The sequence below is a fragment of the Cygnus atratus genome, chromosome Z (assembly GCF_013377495.2).
Source record: "Cygnus atratus isolate AKBS03 ecotype Queensland, Australia chromosome Z, CAtr_DNAZoo_HiC_assembly, whole genome shotgun sequence".
Taxonomy (NCBI): Eukaryota; Metazoa; Chordata; class Aves; order Anseriformes; family Anatidae; genus Cygnus; species Cygnus atratus.
Genome location: NC_066396.1, coordinates 29,896,964 through 29,916,191, shown reverse-complemented (window position 1 = coordinate 29,916,191; position 19,228 = coordinate 29,896,964). Strand labels below are relative to the sequence as shown.

At 38.1% G+C, this 19,228-nt stretch overlaps 1 protein-coding gene across 3 annotated transcripts in view; it reads right to left on the bottom strand.

Annotated features, from left to right (window-relative positions):
- The window catches only part of RIC1 (RIC1 homolog, RAB6A GEF complex partner 1), a 48,860-nt gene extending 30,413 nt beyond the window's left edge, over positions 1–18,447 (bottom strand). For all 3 annotated transcript variants that reach the window (XM_035567664.2, XM_035567666.2, XM_035567665.2), the window contains exons 1-3: positions 18,056–18,447; positions 7,507–7,614; positions 2,283–2,359 (exon numbers count right to left, since the gene is read on the bottom strand). In XM_035567664.2, coding sequence (XP_035423557.1) covers positions 2,283–2,359; positions 7,507–7,614; positions 18,056–18,196 — 326 coding nt within the window. In that variant the 5' untranslated portion in view covers positions 18,197–18,447. The remainder of the gene's footprint in view (positions 1–2,282; positions 2,360–7,506; positions 7,615–18,055) is intronic.
- Positions 18,448–19,228: the final 781 nt, after the last annotated feature.

Genomic DNA, 19,228 nt, shown 5'->3' with positions numbered 1-19,228 from the left:
ACCATGCAAGTCATGTATGAGCCCTTACAATGATTTTTCATCATTTCAAAGTTAACAGAATGCATTTTTTTAATACTGTTTGGTCCAGTAGAAACAAAATCCAGTATTTCAGTGAAATAATCTACTCTTTGGAAAACAAACATATCCCAAAAGAAAGTTAGTTTCAGTCCAGAGATTTTGGATTTGTTAGTCTGTTCTTTTTTTTTTCTTCATTTGTTAAATATTTGATCTACAAAAAAGAAACTATGAAGAACTACTGAAACTGTCTACAGACAAAGCAATGCAGCTGCACAGAAAATTCAACCCCTCATAAGAGTTTATAGAAATTTGAAGTTAATCACAGCAGATAATTTACACACAAACGCTATTGGGTTTGTGTCTTTCTTTTGATGAATATAACCAGAACAGTAGTAACGTTAAGTAGGTTTTCAAAATTGAGAACTAAATATAGACAGACTAGTAATCCCAGTAAATTCAGTGAGATCATTCATCTTCTTAAAGTTAAGTCCATGAATTAGTCTTAGGAGGTTGTGAGCAACCCATCATAAACACTCTAGGGACATTCACCTTGTTCTTTTCATCCATGGAAAAAGCCTTATATCCTTTTGGCTAGATAAACACATCTTAAATATATTGCCATTCAACACACAGCTCAGCTAACAGATACTTTTTCATAAAACATACACTTTTAGGTTTACAACAAAAAACACAACGTTTTTATATGAAAGTTAAACTGGTTAGTCATTAACTGCTTAATAGATATTTCGAAACCCGCCTTCATGTCTAAAATTTTCTAAAATTTCTTTCTTGCTTACTGTGTATTTTATACAGACTTCCATTCAGTTTTAGATTTTAACAGTTAAAAATTACATTCCCAACAGAAGAGAATACCATCAATTACTGTTTAGTCTTCTGCTTTATGTGCAGCTGTAGATATACTACTATTCCTTTATTCATTTCAACAGGTTTTTATCAAGTTAAATGTCTCTCTTTTTTCCTTCTTTTTTTCTGATGACAGTAAGTCAGATGTGAAAAGTCAGCATGAAAATTTGACCTACAGTGTCAACATTTGTCTCAGAAAAGGCAAGTAATGTAATATAACTTATCTATATTGGTCTTAAGTTTTTGGAAAACAGACAAATATGGAAAACAGTAAATTCCATGTAATTCCAGAGCTTTGAGGGCTGTTTCCGAGGCAAAAAGATGCATTACAGTATTGCCACACACACAATTTTCCACTTACTGAAGCAAGAACTGATTCAGTTTGAAATCATCTACTAGCTGCTAAGTCATTTCTTCCTATAAATACTTGTAAATTAATTGAGATTAAAAAACCCAGATCTTCACGAAAATTAAAATTTTAAACATTAATGATTTAACAGTTATTTTTAAACATTTTCCTCTTATATGACATCATAAGTTACCCAACACTCTTCACAAATCTCTACTTGCAGACACCTACCCATCAGCTTTGTTTAAACTTGTTATATAAATATGAAAACATACATAAACCATAAAAGAGCATTTTACTATTCCTCTGGGCAAATTTGATCCTATCAATGACTACAGATTCTGTCTATGTGAATATATAAAGACACACAAATACACCCCTTAAGGTTTTAATTTCTCCTAAATATTTTCCAGTTTTGCCAAATCGTATTAGAACTCAAAGAAGTCAACCACAAACATATCCAATGTGATTTCACTTTACATTTTAACACAAGAAATGTATTATGTAGTTCAAAATAAGGAAAATAAGATAATAACAATATAACACATTACAGCTAAAATATTTGTATATTCTTACTACGAACAGTTCATATTCTTTCTCTGAGAATTCCTTCCCTCTTTGTTTCAAAAATCTCTAAATTATTACAAAGTTGGAGGGAGGACAGGAACTTTTAAAAACCTGTACCCAAGTAATTTCTAAGAAACATGATTTATTTAACTGAACTATTCTAAATTATTAAGGCTTGTGACAAATCAGGAATTCAACAGACTGCCTTAAATCAATTACAAAATTAGGTGATTTCAACCATGCTATTTAGAATTTTGAGAGCTCATGAAATCGACCTAAGGAATCCTACCAGAGAACAGCAAATCAATTAAATCAGCTTCCTTCTGAATTGACTACAACTCATGAGAATGATGCTCCATATACTTACCAATGTTTAAAACACACACTGGAAGAATATGTTTTTAATCATATTATCTGCCTAGGACTTGTCTGGTTGTGTTTTTCCACATTGTGGGGGATGCAAAAGAAAGTTTAAAATACTTACTTTGGATACATTGGCTCATAAAGATACTTGTCTCTTGCTGATGGGATTTCAAAAAATAAGATGTATCCATTTGCAGTCTGAAAAAGAAATACTGATAAAATATACATCTGGTCTACAAGCATGAGTAAAGTCTATACAGATTCTTTTCATTTCTATGTATGTCTCACATATATTAAGCACAAACATACACTTGTATCAACTTTCAGACATATTGAAAAAATGGTACTTCGAAATTCATTCTAGTTAAAATCCATACTACCCCTTAAAATCACTGAATGGATCACTCAGAGCAGAAAAAAATATGAAAAAACATTGTGGATGTATGTGTCCAACAGAGATTTTCCCCTGATTCATATACATCTAAATACATAAGACTAGACAGCTACATCAGATAAACTGGGGCACCTAATCCTCAAAAGGAGAAATGAGCCTGTAGAAATGGCAACTTGTGCTTTGAATAGGAGAGAATGAACTATGCTTTTGCAAAGGAGAGAGTTAATGCAGTAAGCATCTAGTAGTATGTATCAGGCCTTCAAAGCAAAACTTCCGTCTACTTGAACGCACATGGACATTACAGAATCACAGAATGGCTGAGATTGGAAGGGACCTCTGAAGATCATCTAGTCAAACCCCCTTGCTGAGCAGGATCACCTAGAGCACACTGTACAGGACGGCAGGTTTTGAATGTCTCCAGAAAGACAGTGATAGAGCACACTGTCCAGGCAGGTTTTGAATGTCTCCAGCGAAGGAGACTCCACAACCCCTCTGGGCAAACTGTTCCAGTGCTCTGTCACCCCCACAGTGAAGAAGCCCTCTCATATTCAGCCAGAACCTCCTGTGCTTCAGTTTGTGCCTGTTGCCTCATCCTGTCGCTGGGCACAACTGAAAAGAGACTGGCTCTGTCTTCTTGATACACTTCCCTCATAAATTTGGACACAACAATGAGGTAGGTCTCTCCTCAGTCTTCTATTTTCCAGGCTAAACAGGCCCAGCTCTCTCAGCCTGTCCTCATACAACAGGTGCTCCAGTCCTCTAATCATCTTTGTAGCCATTCTCTGGATTCGCTCCAGCAGCTACATGTCTCTCTGGTCCTGTGGAGCCCAGAACCAGACACAGCACCCCAGGTGAGACCCCACCAGGACTGAGTAGAGGAGCAGGATCACCTCCCTCAACCTGCTGGCAACATTCTTTCAAATGTAGCCCCGGGTACTGTTGGCCTTCTTGGCCACAAGGGCACATTGCCAGCTCATGGTTACGCTGCTGCCCAACAGGACTCCCAGGTCCCTCTCTGCAGAAGACTGCGAAGAAGGTAGGCACAGCCTTTCATTGTTAGTCATCCAGGTAAGTTTTGAAAAATTCTCCTGTCAAACAGTATCTTTAGTTATCATAATGCCTTTTTAAAATCTTCCAGTGCCTGAAAAAAAGTTCTACTACAATCTATAATAATACTAATTAATACTATTATTAATACTAATAATACTATAATAATACCAAGACATATTCTGTTATTCTGGAAGACTGACTTTAAACTACAATGCTATTCAGAGAACAAATATAAATCATTTAGTTATCAGATGTTCCAGTCATCAGTAGAAGCTGATCAAGTGTTTGTATAAGCACAAGACAAGCAGATGACCAGTAAGGTTAGTTGTTCGAAATTAATATATAAGATTTGTTTAAAGCACAAATTCATCCTTCTGGCAAACACATTTCAGTTAACCAGTATTTCCATACAAACATTTCAATGAGCTAGGCATGTACCTAGGCACTATTACTAAAAGACAAGAAGCACTGAAATGCATAGTTTCAAGTTGCTTTGCAAGGTTGGTTTCCTTTTCCGTGAATAAAGGAAACAGCAATACTCGTTAGCTTACTTTATCAGTTCACAGAATCCACTTTTTACCCACCCAAATATTTTGCTTTACTGCAAAAGAAATTTGTCTTTCAGCTTCATCAAAGTCAAGAATATACTTAAAACACAACTGTTTTCATTCAAAGCAAATTTTTTTTTTATGCAAAACTAAAATCCAAATGATAATGGTCATCGAGACAGGTTGAAATTAAATGGAAGATTTTCCACATGCAGTAATATCATGTTCAAGCATTATGCAGTAAAGAAACATGCTCATTTCTAACATCTTTACAAGTTCTTTCCATTACATCATTAATTATTTAACCTGTAAGTTACCCTATACTGGAAGGAAAAGTAAAACAATACTATGAAGTAATCTTTATACTGATATTAAGGTACAAAGGCCTTAGCTGAATCCCATTCAAAGCACAACTTGCTATTGTTACAGCTTCATTTCTAGATAGAACCTCAAATTCCATGAATAGTTGGCTGAAATGCAGAAGCATTCAACCATGCACTTGTTGCAAATTGATTAGGGAACGTGTGACAGTGCTGGTTACTTCAGTGAGTTTCACTGCAGCACAAACATTTCTAAAGCAATATAAAAACCTATCTGAATGAATATGATCAAAGTATAAACATTCAGTGCCTTGCAAGAGAGTTCACTACAGGGTTTCTCATGTGCTACAGTATTTAATAGAGCTCTGCTTTAGCTATGGGAATGGACCCTGAAGAGTAGCTTGTATGAGAGAACTGCCCACACCAGGGGAAAGACAAAATACCAGGCATTTTATCTCTACATTGAAGCATTTTGTTTCACTTCACAGGTGTATTAAGGTAGTAGAATTAGCTACTGTGGGTGTATATACTAATCTAGACAGAGTAACACTAGAAAAATTACAAATAACCAATATGAGAGAAGGAACTGCAAAATACTGGGGGGGAGTTCAGAGTTTGATCCTAGTCACTTTCTATGAAAATCAACAATATATGAATAATGATAGTGAATATGTGATAGTTCAAAGCAAGAGTCAGTTTAAAAATGTGCCAAGAGTTCAGCACTGAAAGATACTATTAGTAATAGAAGCTAGAATTTCTAGAGGACGATGACAGTGTGGGAACTGCTTAAGCTTGTTTAACTGCATACCATTAAAGCTACCTGAGGTATTTTATAATGCCTTACGTGTTAGATCAAAGTTTGCCTTTAGTACAAATAATAATCACCTCACAACAAACACTATGAAGTAATTTTTTTTCCCGAGACCCTCAGAACACTTTGGCAGAAAGAAAGAAATAGCACTGTGGATCACTGCTCCTGACTCCTAATTCCCCTGCTCAGCATTATATCACTTAAAAAGCTTTCAAATTAAGATTTTTAGCTATGGCATAGGACTGCACTAATAACTTCAACAAGCCTAGAAGTACAAAATTATTTATTAGCTAGCCTTGCTATCGGCTCCTTCATTTGTTCCTATTAGTGTTCTCCTTAAGGAAAAGTCACAAAGAATGGACACAATACTTTTTCTGTTGGAAAGAAGTTCATAGTTTTACTTGGGGACAAGATTACCATGCATTAGCAGAAACACCTTCTTTATTAGGCCTCCCAGTACTGCCTTTCATCCACTGTCTCTCTATAACAAAAATATCTGCATTTTCAAGAGTGGTCTTCTCTCTTTTAAATTAAACCTCACACGTGTTTCAACAGCTTATTAAAAAAACTTGATATCCAAAACTGGTGTTAAAACTAGCATAACAAACATGTTTGCCTACACTATTTGTATATATATATACACACACTCGGGAAATGCAATATTAACATAAGAAACATGAATATTAGAAAAGTCATGACAGTTATTTTTTAAACTGACCATTTTGAGTTCTATTTCGTGAAACTTAAGTTTACAGACTTTAAGATACAGGCATTTACAACCTGATGTCATTTGCAGAAAAGAACACAATGCTTTTAGCGGCAGAAAAACTTAAAAGTGCAGTAACTGAACGGGCAAAAAATAAAGCTAGTCTGAATGTTAGCTGAACAATAATGTCTCTTCAGCAAATTGATCCCAATATCACAGAAAAAATAATATACAAGCTAATTAAATTTCAAAATCTAAATCTCTTCTGAATTCTGGCATAAAGATGTAATTGAAATGGGTAGTTTACTTGTGATTATATTCTGTGTTTTAAAAATCAAAGAATTATTTGTTTATTCATGGTAAATGCTACAGAATTCTCCCTTTTTCTCTTTAGTGGTAACTATTAGCATATAAGATCTGAGGATAAAATCTTACACTAACAGAAACACTTTCCTGCATTGGTTTCATTGGATCCTTTTAGGCAATTTAAACATTCTAAATCAACTACTGATAAAAGTCTACCCCAGCATTATATGCACAAAAATGGTATCACCAGAAGTTTAGTTGATTTAGAGTCATGAAGGTAATGGTAGAGGCAAGAGCTATTCCGTAAACCATCTGATATTTTCCACTATAACAATGCCTGACTGATTTAAAAACTCCAAGACACTACAGGCATCATTTTAAGTACAAAGAGTGGTTTATATCAGGAGATTAAGTTACTGTACCAAACAATTACAGTAGCTACTGTCTGATTTGCAATTCCACATGCCCATCTTCTGATGGATCATTTTAATGATTTCAGTCTTCCACACGTTCTCACAACAATAGCCTTGATTTAAAAAGCTATTAAAATTAACACATCTAAACTTAAGATCTGGTCCCAATAGAAGACCTGGCCAAAAGTTGCAAGATATTGTGTTCTGACTTCTAAAATTTCTGCTCCTACCTTTGCTGTGTCTACCTCGCACCTCAAAATTACTTCTGAATACTGGAGCTCAAATAGCCCACTGAACTTCTGTGAGCACAGCACTAGCAATGAAACATGACTAAACATATTATTTTCATATGCAAGACAAGATTTCATCTTTCCATGCACATTTTCATCCACTTAAGACCCATCTTTCCGAAATATCTGTAAATCCTATTTATCAAGCTACACATGCTTATGTCACCTAATTCCTTAGTTATTTCTTTTATTCACATGCCTGTAGATTCCCTTGTTATTTGTGATCAGGTTACTAAAATAAAGTGATGCTGTATCAGCCCTAGCGAATACATCACACGTCATTTTAATACAAAGAACCGCAGTTCATTTTTCAGGGGAAAAAATGCACTAAAATTACTTAAGAAAGCTTCTATCATCCAAAAACCCATTTTGGACTATTACATATTTGCACACAATAAGTATCAGTTAAATGCACATACCGTCTGCAGATCTCTGCAAGGAAACTGGTAATACAAAACTCTCTTTACAATAGCTTGACGCCAATAAAAAGACAAAAACCCTACTTACTGAAACAGCTATCATGGTGCTGTCAGGCCGCCATTCTGCCTGTTTGTACGGTCCAAACTGAGAAGCTGCTTTTGACAGTTCCTTGTAACTCACAATTAATACACTGGGCTGAAAGGAAAAAAAAGAAATCAACACAATAATAATTACATCTTCTGTCTAGAAGGAATGGAAACTATAAACAGTTATGCTTCCTTATCAGTATATTTCTCTTGAAAAGGGAAGTTAAAAGATTTGAGTATTTGACAATGCATAATACAGTAGTGGTTTCAAAGAGAGTCTATGGTGAATTCTTGCCACACTGTCATTCCTAATCTCACTCTTCCAAATAAAGGGTACTTGAATAAAATAGTTCATTTGCCCAGTCATTACAGAGTACAAAAGTAGATTCAAGGTACACAAAGGATAACTGATACTTGAGATGAACAATAGTGTCTCTAGTAGGTTCTAATAATGAAAAGGACTGTCAAATTAGCTAAGACGAAACATTCTACATAGAGGACTTGGTACAATCTATCTGTATTGTTTCTACTAAATGGATGGACCATTGTATTAAATAGAATGATAACCAAAGAATTTGTTTTATATCTCTTCAAGAAAAGGTTGCCAGAAATCATGCAGAAAAAACACATCTCAAGTTCACTGCAGAGATTTTGCATATGAGACACAACTGTTGGCACCTTTCTTCTTGGGAATGGAGAAGAGCTCTGGAGTCACGAGGCCCAGAAAATGCTACCAAAGGCACCAAGTCTTCATTCACTTTCTTGAAAACAATTTGGAGCTCTGACATAAAAACCTAATGGAAAGCTATCTTTTCTTGCTCCTATGCTTAGAAACAGATCTTAAATATATTTATGGAGGAAGAATGTTTGCGCTTTCTTGCTCTTGAACCGATAACAACTTTCAGCTTAGATAGGTATTCCCGTCTGCTACCCTCCACCACTGGGAAAGAGGGAAGCAGAAAGATACGTGCTTACACGTCAGATCACAATTGCACATCCTCAGCTTTCAGCTAAATTAAACAGGCCATGCTTTTCGTAAAAGAAACTCCTCCCCAGTGTTGCAGGAGATGAACTTTCCCTAACCATATGAATGCTGATTTTTCTTCAGAGCTTTAGCAGCAAGCTCTGTACCAACAGGAGCACACTTCTCCAGCTGCTGGAAGGGAAACAAAAGGCTGAGTAGCAAACACTCTTTTTGCCGAAAGCAGTCACAGATCCATCTGGCAACACTCATCACCTGCCATGAGGTCCAGAGGTGATGGCAATTTACTACTGTTCTTCGTCTACTAGCTCAAATGGCAAAAGCTGGCACAACAAATCTAAAAAGATTAATTCTACCCCAAAATCATGTCTGTCTGCACCATACCCCAGAATTAGGGGAGTATCTAATACCATCACATTTGGAACCAATTGCTTCAGTTTCCCTTCAGAATAAGCAGAGCTACAAACAAATTAGTATGAAATTAAGTAATCAAATACTTTCACCACGCATATAAATTAGGAGTTTAATTAATGGCACATAGGCCTTGGTAAATTTATAGTATAACCTTGTTTTCTGTAAACAGTACCATCACTTAAATTTCAAATCTACACAGAACCGAATTACCAAAAATACAGTTCAGTATTTACACTGGAAAATATAACAAGCAAATTAAATCTTAACTAAGAACTATTTACACCGGCTTTTTCAATTCAGATGGCTTCTTTTGCCGCTACTTGCAAATCAAGTAAACTAACATTAAATAGATTACTCTTAGCAGAATCTTCTTGCTTGTTCTTCTAAGTACATAGCCTTTCACTGCTTGACTTAAACCCAGGTCAAATGCCTTAGATAAACTGCCTTGTGACAGCACAATCGTGGTAATAGTGATTGAGACCAACCTTTAAGTACTCGTGTGCTTCAAGCATTTTAGCAGCAGGCAAAAAATATTTCAGAACCTCATTAATGCACAATGATTTTCTTCCTATATTCTTACTTTCACAAAACATAATGACAGTATTTATACTGTAATGTTCTTGTGACATTTATTTATGAGAAAGCTGCTATTATACCTCAGAATCTGGAAGAACATTCTACTTACATAGCAGCTGTAAAATTTATACAAAATAGACATCTAGATTGATTTCATTTTGTGTTTTGCAGATGAATAGTAAAGGAGTTATCATTAGGAGTACACAGAAGCATTTTGGATCTTTCTGCAGATTCAGTAGCCTTCTTTCTTATTAGCAAGCAGCTCTGTTTCAAATTCAATAGGTCCAAAAGTCTACCTAGCTAATGGTTAAACTGTAATTATTTCACTAATGCAATTTATTTCCACATACAGAAACTGGAAAAAATAAATAAATAAATCTTCCTCTGTGAAGAAAACACCTGACACACAGACTTTCACTTCACAGGTTTACAGCACAGCTACAGGGCAACCTGCCCTCCTGCTCTGCTCATGCAGGAGAAATAGAAGCAGCCATTTTACATCTGAAGTCATTTCTTACTGAAAAAAGAAGTGACCTAACAGGTGTCAGAGCACAGAATTCTGTTTTATAAACAGGAGCCTATCGGCCTAACTTTAAGTATTTGCCTCAAGTGAAACAACCCATTCAACACACATTTAAAAAAACAAAACAACAACAAAAAACAGAAGGGTCTAGTTAGTACAATACCCTTCTCTGGTTAGTTTTAGATAGTTAAGTCATAGTCCATACAGAAGCAGTAGTTATTTAGATTTCATTACACAGAGTTTTTCCTAAATTTTAACATTTGTTTCTGTTGTGAAAACCAACTCCCTATAGCAGCTTCATAACAAACCAAACCAAAAAAACACATGGAGTTTTGTCCTCTTCACATTTCTGCACCACCTATTGAAAACTAAAACAAATCTAGTTAAGCACAGCTGTAATGAAACAGTCTCAAATAAATCAAGCCATTGATTCTCCTCCTTTGCAATGCTTAAAATTTCCTTTCACTGAAGTTTTAATGGCCGAGTCCCAACTTTTGAAGAAACTGATGTTTCAAGAAACACGGGAAGTGACCTAGCAAAAAAAAAGACAGTTGTTCAAAAGAATTGTCTACTTAATGAAAGTAAACACCTTTGGTTTTTAAGGAAGGAAAAACTGAAGACATGCTGTGCAAATATTAAGCAATTCTTTCACTCAAAACTGCAACCTAAAGCTAGCAAAAGCTTTCCAAAATAGATGAGAAGCATATCTGGCATTTCACAATCTGCTGCAGAGAATATCTAGCATTTTGATATAGTACACTTCGCCTCCCAGGAAGGAATATAAGGTCAGCCAAAACAGAAGCCGACACTCACTTATGAATAGAACAGCGTGGGTGGATGCTCAAAGGACAACAAAAATGAAGGAGGGGGAGGAGGAGGGAAAAGGATAACCTTAAAAAGAATATACTAATAACATCACCAAAGAGTAAACAAATTCTCCAGCGTGCTCCAGGATTAAAAAGAGGGCAATAGAATACAACTTCTTGTTCCCATAGTTCAATGTACTGTATTTCCTTCCTTTCTTATCCACCACTCATCCATCTTGCTTCCATCCTCCACCCTTTCCACAGGTCCCCTACTCTGAAGTCTTTATGTTTCTCAATAAATACTTCCCAGCTTAAAAATGCCTTTTTTAAATTACTTATGTCAGATTATGACAGCATTCATAGCAGGCAGATGAAAGCAAATATGATGACCAATTCTGAAATACAGGAGCTACATCATTTATAAAACAGTAATGTAGCAAACCAGCTTAACAGGCAAAGACATCTAATTCAACAAACTACTTTAAAAACCCCCTTTTTGTTTCATTGTAAGTTGCTGAAAGATTATTCAATAAGAATTCCTTTGGACTTCCAACTCAGAAATATGAACTCTTCGTCAACATCAGGCCAAAACAAAACAATACTACAACAAACACAAAGTGAAAGTATTTTAAAATTGATGGGTTTATTTAACTCTACCTGCCAGAATATACCATACTTTCCATCTCCTTTCTTTAAGCAATAAATAATCTCATAAGATTGGATCATATGAAGTGGCTTTTGCAAAGAGATCTATCAAGATATACAAACCCTACATCAAAATCTCTCTGCATGCTAGACGTGGGATATTCCTGGTTTACTTCTTCAAACACAAGCATTCCACAATATGTGATATGAATGCACATTGAGCAGACATTTAAATCCCAAACTAAGATATGAATGCTGCTCTGAACTGGCTCTCTTTAAATAGCACAAGTAGCACAGAGTTGAACAGCAACCCTCACAGGAACGAGCGACTGTCTTTAATCGAGGTGTTTAAAAGCATTAAAATATAATAATACATTAGGCAACTGGAGAGAGGTACAGTCATTGTTTGACAGAATATATTATAATGAAAACAAAGGTTTTCCTTAATTTAGATTCTGTGGTTTGACTGCTGCAGGCTAATGGCAAATTGTGCATGTAGTACATTTAACAAGTTAAGTAGGTCAGCAAATACAGTGTAAAACTACTGCACTAAGTCTGAGAATTAAACACCTAACAGCATCTTTGGATTCAGATACTGAAGCCTGTTAGAGTTCCTTAATTTTCAGTCGCTCTCTTAACACTAATTCACTTGAACCCAGAAGAAAAGAGAGAAAGAGCAAGACAGGAACATTGCCATTTATAGTCATCCCAAAAATTAATAAAACCATGAAGTAACACTCTCTCTCAAGCTTGTAGATGTACCTGTCAGACACCAGCAAACTCTTAATTTTTACACAAAACAAAGAAGTAGTTATTATAGTTGTATTAAATATGAATAGCAACACTGTATCCTACGCAAGGATAGCAATGTCTCAAGCAGTTTATAAACTTATGCTCAAATGCTTATGCATGGCAAAAAGGTTACATGAATTCTTAAAAATACTGATAAAGTTTTACAGAATCCTGTCATTTCTGTCCAAATAATACTTAAGAACTTTGCAAAGTTATGGATGTTTTGCCTAGCCTATACACCTCCAACATGTTCGACTCCAAACCACATTTTTTTCTGCCCTTTTTATTCTAAATATAAATCCAGAGGAACTTGAATTTTTTTTTTTTGAACACAAGTAAGTTATACAATCCTTAATACCTCCTTTTCTTTCTTTTATAGGATTCTACTCATCAGTTCTCCTCCATCAATTCACTTCTACCGATTTACTTACGGAATAATTTTTTGCATTTAAATTACAGTTGCCAAACACCAAATATCTGGAAGACAATCAGTCTTCTCACAACTGCCATGTCTAGGAAGAAATTCTTACGTGTGCTGAGAGCATGCAGCGGTATCAGCAGCTAACGACATAGTATTATGTACATTTTTTCTTCTTAACAGAACCAATAAGAATCCTGCACGGCCATAGATAAATGTCAAAACCCTTACTGAATTGTTAAAGGATGAGAATGTATTCTAAACATTCTAAACATCTAAACATTTAATCTCACTCAGAATCAGGAGGCAATTTCTTTCAAAAAACACAGATGATCTGTTTTGTCTTACAAGACAAATCTTTCAATGCTGTGTTGTGGCTGTAAGCACAAGACAAAAATCAAATGTACACTGCTTTGATGAGCTTACAGTCTAAGTGACTGGCTGCAAGAAAACAGACCCAAGGGCTGGTGAAATTGCACATTGTATTTTGTCATTAAATGGCTTGTGCTCCACTTTTAAGGTTGAAGCTTCATAGGTTTATAAAGTTATAAAAGGTTAAATGGAGAAAGAAAAAGTATACCCGCGTAACAAAGGAAAATTCATTCGTACGGACCACAAGAAGAAGAAAAGAACACAGAGTATGAATAGCTATTTTGTAATTAACACAAATACAAGGTAGTGGTAAAAAAAAATTCTAAAAATGTGGTTAATTAGAAAAATATTGCTTAAAGCTTTAATTAAGTTTTAAAAAACAGCAATAAGTTTAGAATCAGCAGAGTATCTATCCAAGAAGCATAACACGCACAACTTCCAATAACATGCTTCACATAAGCTGCTGTGAAAGAGCAAAAAACGAAGTGCATCAGAACCATCTAGCAGATGATAGTCACTGCCTCTCACAAACAAAAGTTTTCAGTTAATCTACTGCTCAGAAATGCTGACAATAGGAAAGGTCATATTCTGTAGTTTTTTGCTGTTCCGCAGACCCATGAACTATCAAGTGCTTAAAGTTTAAGTTAAATAGAACTCCGCGATGAAGATCAGATTCACAAAAGCTCTAACCTCATCTCTGATCTCGTACTGGCAAACAACTTCATGAACAACTGCTTGCAAAGTCAAAACCCACAGCTGAAGACATTCTTCTCTTCATTCACGTAATTCTACAATGTCTTTGAAGGGTCATCTATTTGATATTAAGATAGGATAAACCAAAAAACTGTAAAGATGTACTGAATATTAACATGAGAACTTTATATTTCATGTGACAAACTCATCCGTCTAATAGGTATTTTCTCTCTCTTTTTTGTTAACTACCTAATCATAAATGCAACTTCATAATAGGAGCAACAGCACACCCCGTGCTCTTAGTAAAGTACAGATAGAAATGGCCTTCTCAGACCAGTACCAGATGGGTATCTGTAAGAAGTCAGCATTTCAGAAGTTAAATTACCATGGAAAAAAAAAAACACAACAGAAGAAGCAAGACGTGGTAGTTTGCACTGATCCCATCTGTGCCATACTGTTCACAATAAGCAACCACATGCGTCACTATGAAGACGTTTGTTGTCCATTTTCCAATCAAATTTCAGATAAAATGCTACAGATTGTATCTCATCCTACCTAGGAAAAGGCCACATACAGTAATTCAACAGTTATTTTGCTTAGAGTTCTAAGATGAATGCATGATCCTGAAAGCATAACCCTGGAAGCCTAGTTAGTTTTTTCTTTTAATAGCCACCTGTAATAAATAAGATTAAAAAAAAAGTGCAGTTGTTTCTTTTAAGTGTCTATTTACATAAACTATAAGCACTGGTATTACAAATAACTTCTTTTATACTGTGCCAAAATTCCAGGTTGGAGAGAGCATTTCTCTAAGGGAAGCACAGATCCCCGTTTTCAATTTGTTTCAAGCATGTAACAAGCTCTACTCTAACACTGAACCAGTTAGAGACTGAAAAGCACAAGAAGAGTGTGTTAGAAGAGTTGCCTGAACATAAACTAATTCAGCATTCAAAACAAATAGAGATTATTCTGTCATCTAAGATTCTGATATGTACATTTTCCCATAAGCTTATAGTTCGAGTGATCTCATTCTATGTCAGATTATCACAAAAAACAGGAATATTTAAACACAAGGGTAGATATAAATACTAAGTTGGTAAACACCTAGGTAGTTAAGAAATTTTCCTCACAATGAATAATTGAGTTATTAAAATTGAGTTATTAAAAACTGGTTATGACAGGCAGTCCAACCACCTCCAATAGTTTTCATTAAATATTCAGGGCCAGTACTTATTACTGTCACGAGTCTGTTAAGATTAAAGAAGGGAAACACTGGACTATATTTGTACGTACAAGTGTGCCAGACTCTATTTCTGTTCCACTTACTTTGCTGTTCAACATTTACAGGGGGAATTCATCTCCACACCTCTGTCACATCTCCTTCAGCTGCACACAGCTTCCCTCAGTATCTAGAGCCCTGTGGGTGAATATCTAGGATTCACTGAACTGCCTCAAGTTCTTACTTCATGAGATAACCAAACTGATCTAAAATTAAAGGCCACTGCTGTCAAAGGAGTAATGCTTTCAGTGAGCCAACTACAATGCTCCTTTGATCCCTCCATGAGCAGAAAAAAGCAGGTTTCTATTTGTTCAGCAAACTGAACAGCCTCATAAAAGCCAATACTAGCTCCAAAAATACAGGTCTAAGCAGGAAAGATGACGACCCTTCAGACTGCACAGCTGCCTCATGAAACCCTCACCTTCAGTACCCAAGCCAATTAACTGCCTCTTCTTAGCATTTCAGAAAGTTTCTTTCATGAACTGAAGTTTCACATTTCAAACGCCCCAGTACTTAACATTAGCAGAATGAAAACCCCTCAACAAGCTTTCAAATTCTGTCAATGAAAACAGTTTCAGTGGCTTTCAATGTCAATTAATCTTCTGAGGTACCTAAGCCATACATTTCTTATGAAATACTGAATAAAACCACTTAGATCAGCTGCCTCCAAACTGGGGCATGTGCCAGACAATCCACTGGGGAGCAAGAAAAAAAAAGTTTATGCCACTGATAAATAAAAATTAAAAGTATTGTTTATTTCATCTTTATCTCATTCTTTTTTAATTTCTGTTTTGTGTCTGTTTTATAACAAACAAATAAGTATACTACTAAACATATATAGTTTGTAAGGAAATACACACACATTGACGGCGCATGCCCAAACATCTTTTATCAGTATCAGCATGCAGTCAAGTAAGTTCACCACTCATTAGTGGTCTTTGTATCCACAATCCAGTCTCCCCCTTCAAAACACGTTAAATCATCTAGAACTTTTTGGCTCAAAGTCACCAGGAGAATTCCATCTATTTTTACATACATCATGTAAATCAGCTTCTAATCTTATCACCTATATGGCTTCCAAACCAGAAAACAGTCCACACTTCGGCATAAACCTTCCCTAATATTCAGTCTTAACACACAGTAGATGAAAAGGAGCTTTAAACATTACCACTTCACTTGAAAAACACACAACACTGAATATAAGTTCACAAGCCTGAACGTATTTCAAAGGGCCCCTTGTTCTTGAAAACCTCAAGATAGTTTCACCAGCCTCACATCCTTATTCTTACAGGAAACCTTTCATATATATTTGAGACAGTAATAAGTCTTAACGAGGACATTAGCCTAAAGGCTTTTCCACTTCGCAAAACTGAATTAGTTCAACCTGACCAGAACTTAGCCTTGTTCTAAAGATACTTCTGACAAACGGTAACATTTTCTATAATGTGAAAATTTTTGTTTGTTTCATAGAAGTTCAACATATGACTTTAATATTCACCTGTTTAAAAAAAAAAAAAAAAGAAAACCAACACACTATGTTTAACAATAATGCAAAAGATTCTCATAAAGAGACTACCACACTTTGTAGTCTAAACTCAGTTACTGACCAAGTCTGGCAAAGTCAGCATGTTCCTTAAAAACACCCATGACACACTGGAACCAAAACGTGTTGAGAAACTTTTAATGACCTGTAAGTTTGCTCAGTCTTTTTTTGCAACAAGTGAATTCTTCCAGCGTTCTGCCTCTTGCCAATTATACCTTGTTTAACATTTCAAAACAAGTCCAAACCTGTAACGTAATGAAGGCAGTCCTCAGGAACAGACCATAAAGTAAACTGCCTTCTGGACAATAGTACACCTCTACAGAAGCATTCTACTAGCCTGTCCTTATTTATGCATTTTCCCAGAAAAGGCCATCAATTATGCTTTGTTGACAGCTACAACTACAGCTTTAACAGCTAGAAGACTGTGTAATTTACCTACAGTAGGCGCCATGAAGCTAAAGGACCACAGGCCATGCGATGCTGTTCACACAGCATAGTTACTGGGCTGACACGCCCTGGCTGGATACTTGTCGAAGTTAAAAAAGACAGCCACAGCAGCAACCCACCCAGGAACCAATTATCAGCCATGCAGAGCACAGCAGAAGGCAAAGTGATGAAACCTCAGCATAAATCAAAACAGGACTTTAAGGCTGTGACTGTTGTTTGATACCTTTCTATACCAGCTTTCTAAAATTAGATTTTTACTTTTCTCTATAATCCGACATGAACTCGGAAAATTATCTGGAGTCGGAGATATTTTTAGACAGAGAGGGAATCTAATCAAGACAGTATTTAAAAAGATCCAGCATCAAAATTTAAACTCAATACCCTGGCTGTTTCATAAGATTGCGTCAAACCAAATTGACAGGCAGCACTTTTATGTCACCAAACTAATTCAAAGCTCATTTAAAGCAACACATTCGATGTCAACTGTACACGGTTTCAAAACTGGATGTTGCTAGAGCAGCAACTTCCATTCAAAAGCCATGTCAATTTTTATGTTCACAGTCACAACGTATCTGACTTGTAATGGTAAAAGGGAAAGTTATTTAACTTCTTATGGGTTATATAATTGCGCAGTGTTACAGGTAGTTCTGCTTTGCAAAAGTAGGTGCTTCATATGTTTTGTTTGTATGATCTCTTAAGTAAAACGCAAAACATACGAACACAAAATACATGAAGCACACTTGCAAAACCTGCATTGCTATGAGCACCCTCTGCGTTAAGCTTGCCTGCCACTTAAAGTCGAAGCTTTAAATAAAAAAAAAGTTGGGCAGAAGTCTCATTTTTGGGAGGAACTGATGCCAGCTCCGAGCACATTTACCTTACGTGTCCTCGCAACGCCACAGTGCTACTGGTAAACACCTCGGGTTAACGGCACGGGTCCACAGGGGAGGCCCACCCCAGGGGCACTGGGGAGTTCTGCGGGCTCCAGCCCCAGATTTCGCGACCCTTTTACCGACGAGGATGGAAGAGGGGGGCCGGGGCGGCCGGCCGGGGACGCACTCACCCTGCAGTACCAGACGCTGAGCTGGGACGGGGCCAGCACGGCGAAGAAGGCTCTCTGCGGGTCGGTGCGGATGTGGAGGGGCCGCTCGGGGCTCTCCAGCGGGCACAGCAGCCGTTTGGGCCAGCCGCTGAGGAAATACATGGCGGCGGGCTCGCGGGGCGCGGCTCTCGGCGGGCTCTAGCCTAGGCGGGGGTCGGCGGCGGCGGCACCAACCGGGGGGCGACGGTCACCTGCAGCCGGTCACTGCTCGGAGCGCGGCCGGGGCGGCTGCGGGGCCCCCCGCTGCGGCTCCTCGCTGCCGCCGGTGCCTCGCCCGCCCGCTGCCGGCGTCGCTGCGGGGCCCGAAGCGGCCGCCGCCATGTCCGTGCCGCCCGCTCCCCGCTCCGGCGTCCGGGCGCTGCGCGGCGGAGGAAGGGGAGGGGGGAGCAGGGGGCGGGGCCGGGCTGACAGCCGCCCATTGGCCGCGGCGGCGGGCCCGCGCGGAAGTGGCGTCAGAGGCGGGCGAGGCTCCCGCCCCCGGGGGGCTCCGTGTGGAGGTTCCGGGCGGAAAGGCGCGCGGGGAGGGGTGGAGCGGGGGGTTGCGCAGGCGCCGAGAGGCGCGGCGTGTGCGCGTGCGCGTGGGGCAGTGGCGGGGGCCCTTGGTTTGCTCAGCCCAGAGCAGAGCAGGCTGAGGGGAGGCCTCATGGCGGCCTGCAGCTCCCTCACGAGGGGAGCGGAGGGGCAGGCGCTGAGCTCTGCTCTCTGGGGACAGCGACAGGACCCGAGGGAACGGCATGGAGCTGGGACAGGGGAGGGTCAGGCTGGGTGTTAGGGAAAGGTTCTGCACCCAGAGGGTGGTCGGGCACTGGGACGGGCTCCCCAGGGCACTGGTCACGGCACCGAGCCTGCCAGAGTTCCAGAAGAGTTTGGACAACGCTCTCAGGCACATGGTCGGATTTTGGGTGGTCCTTTGGGGACCCAAGAGTTAGACTCGATGATCTTTGTGGGTCCCTTCCAACTCTGGATGTTTTGTGAATCTATAATTCTATGAATAAATGAACGTGAAGGCATCAGTGCTGGGATGAGGCTTCTCTCCTGGTTCTGCCACTGACAGGAGGAGTACGGTTGCTCGCTTGCACTTCAGCCCTGCGAAGCTTTGGAGTGCCTCAGGACACTGCACTGCAAGACGGTTTG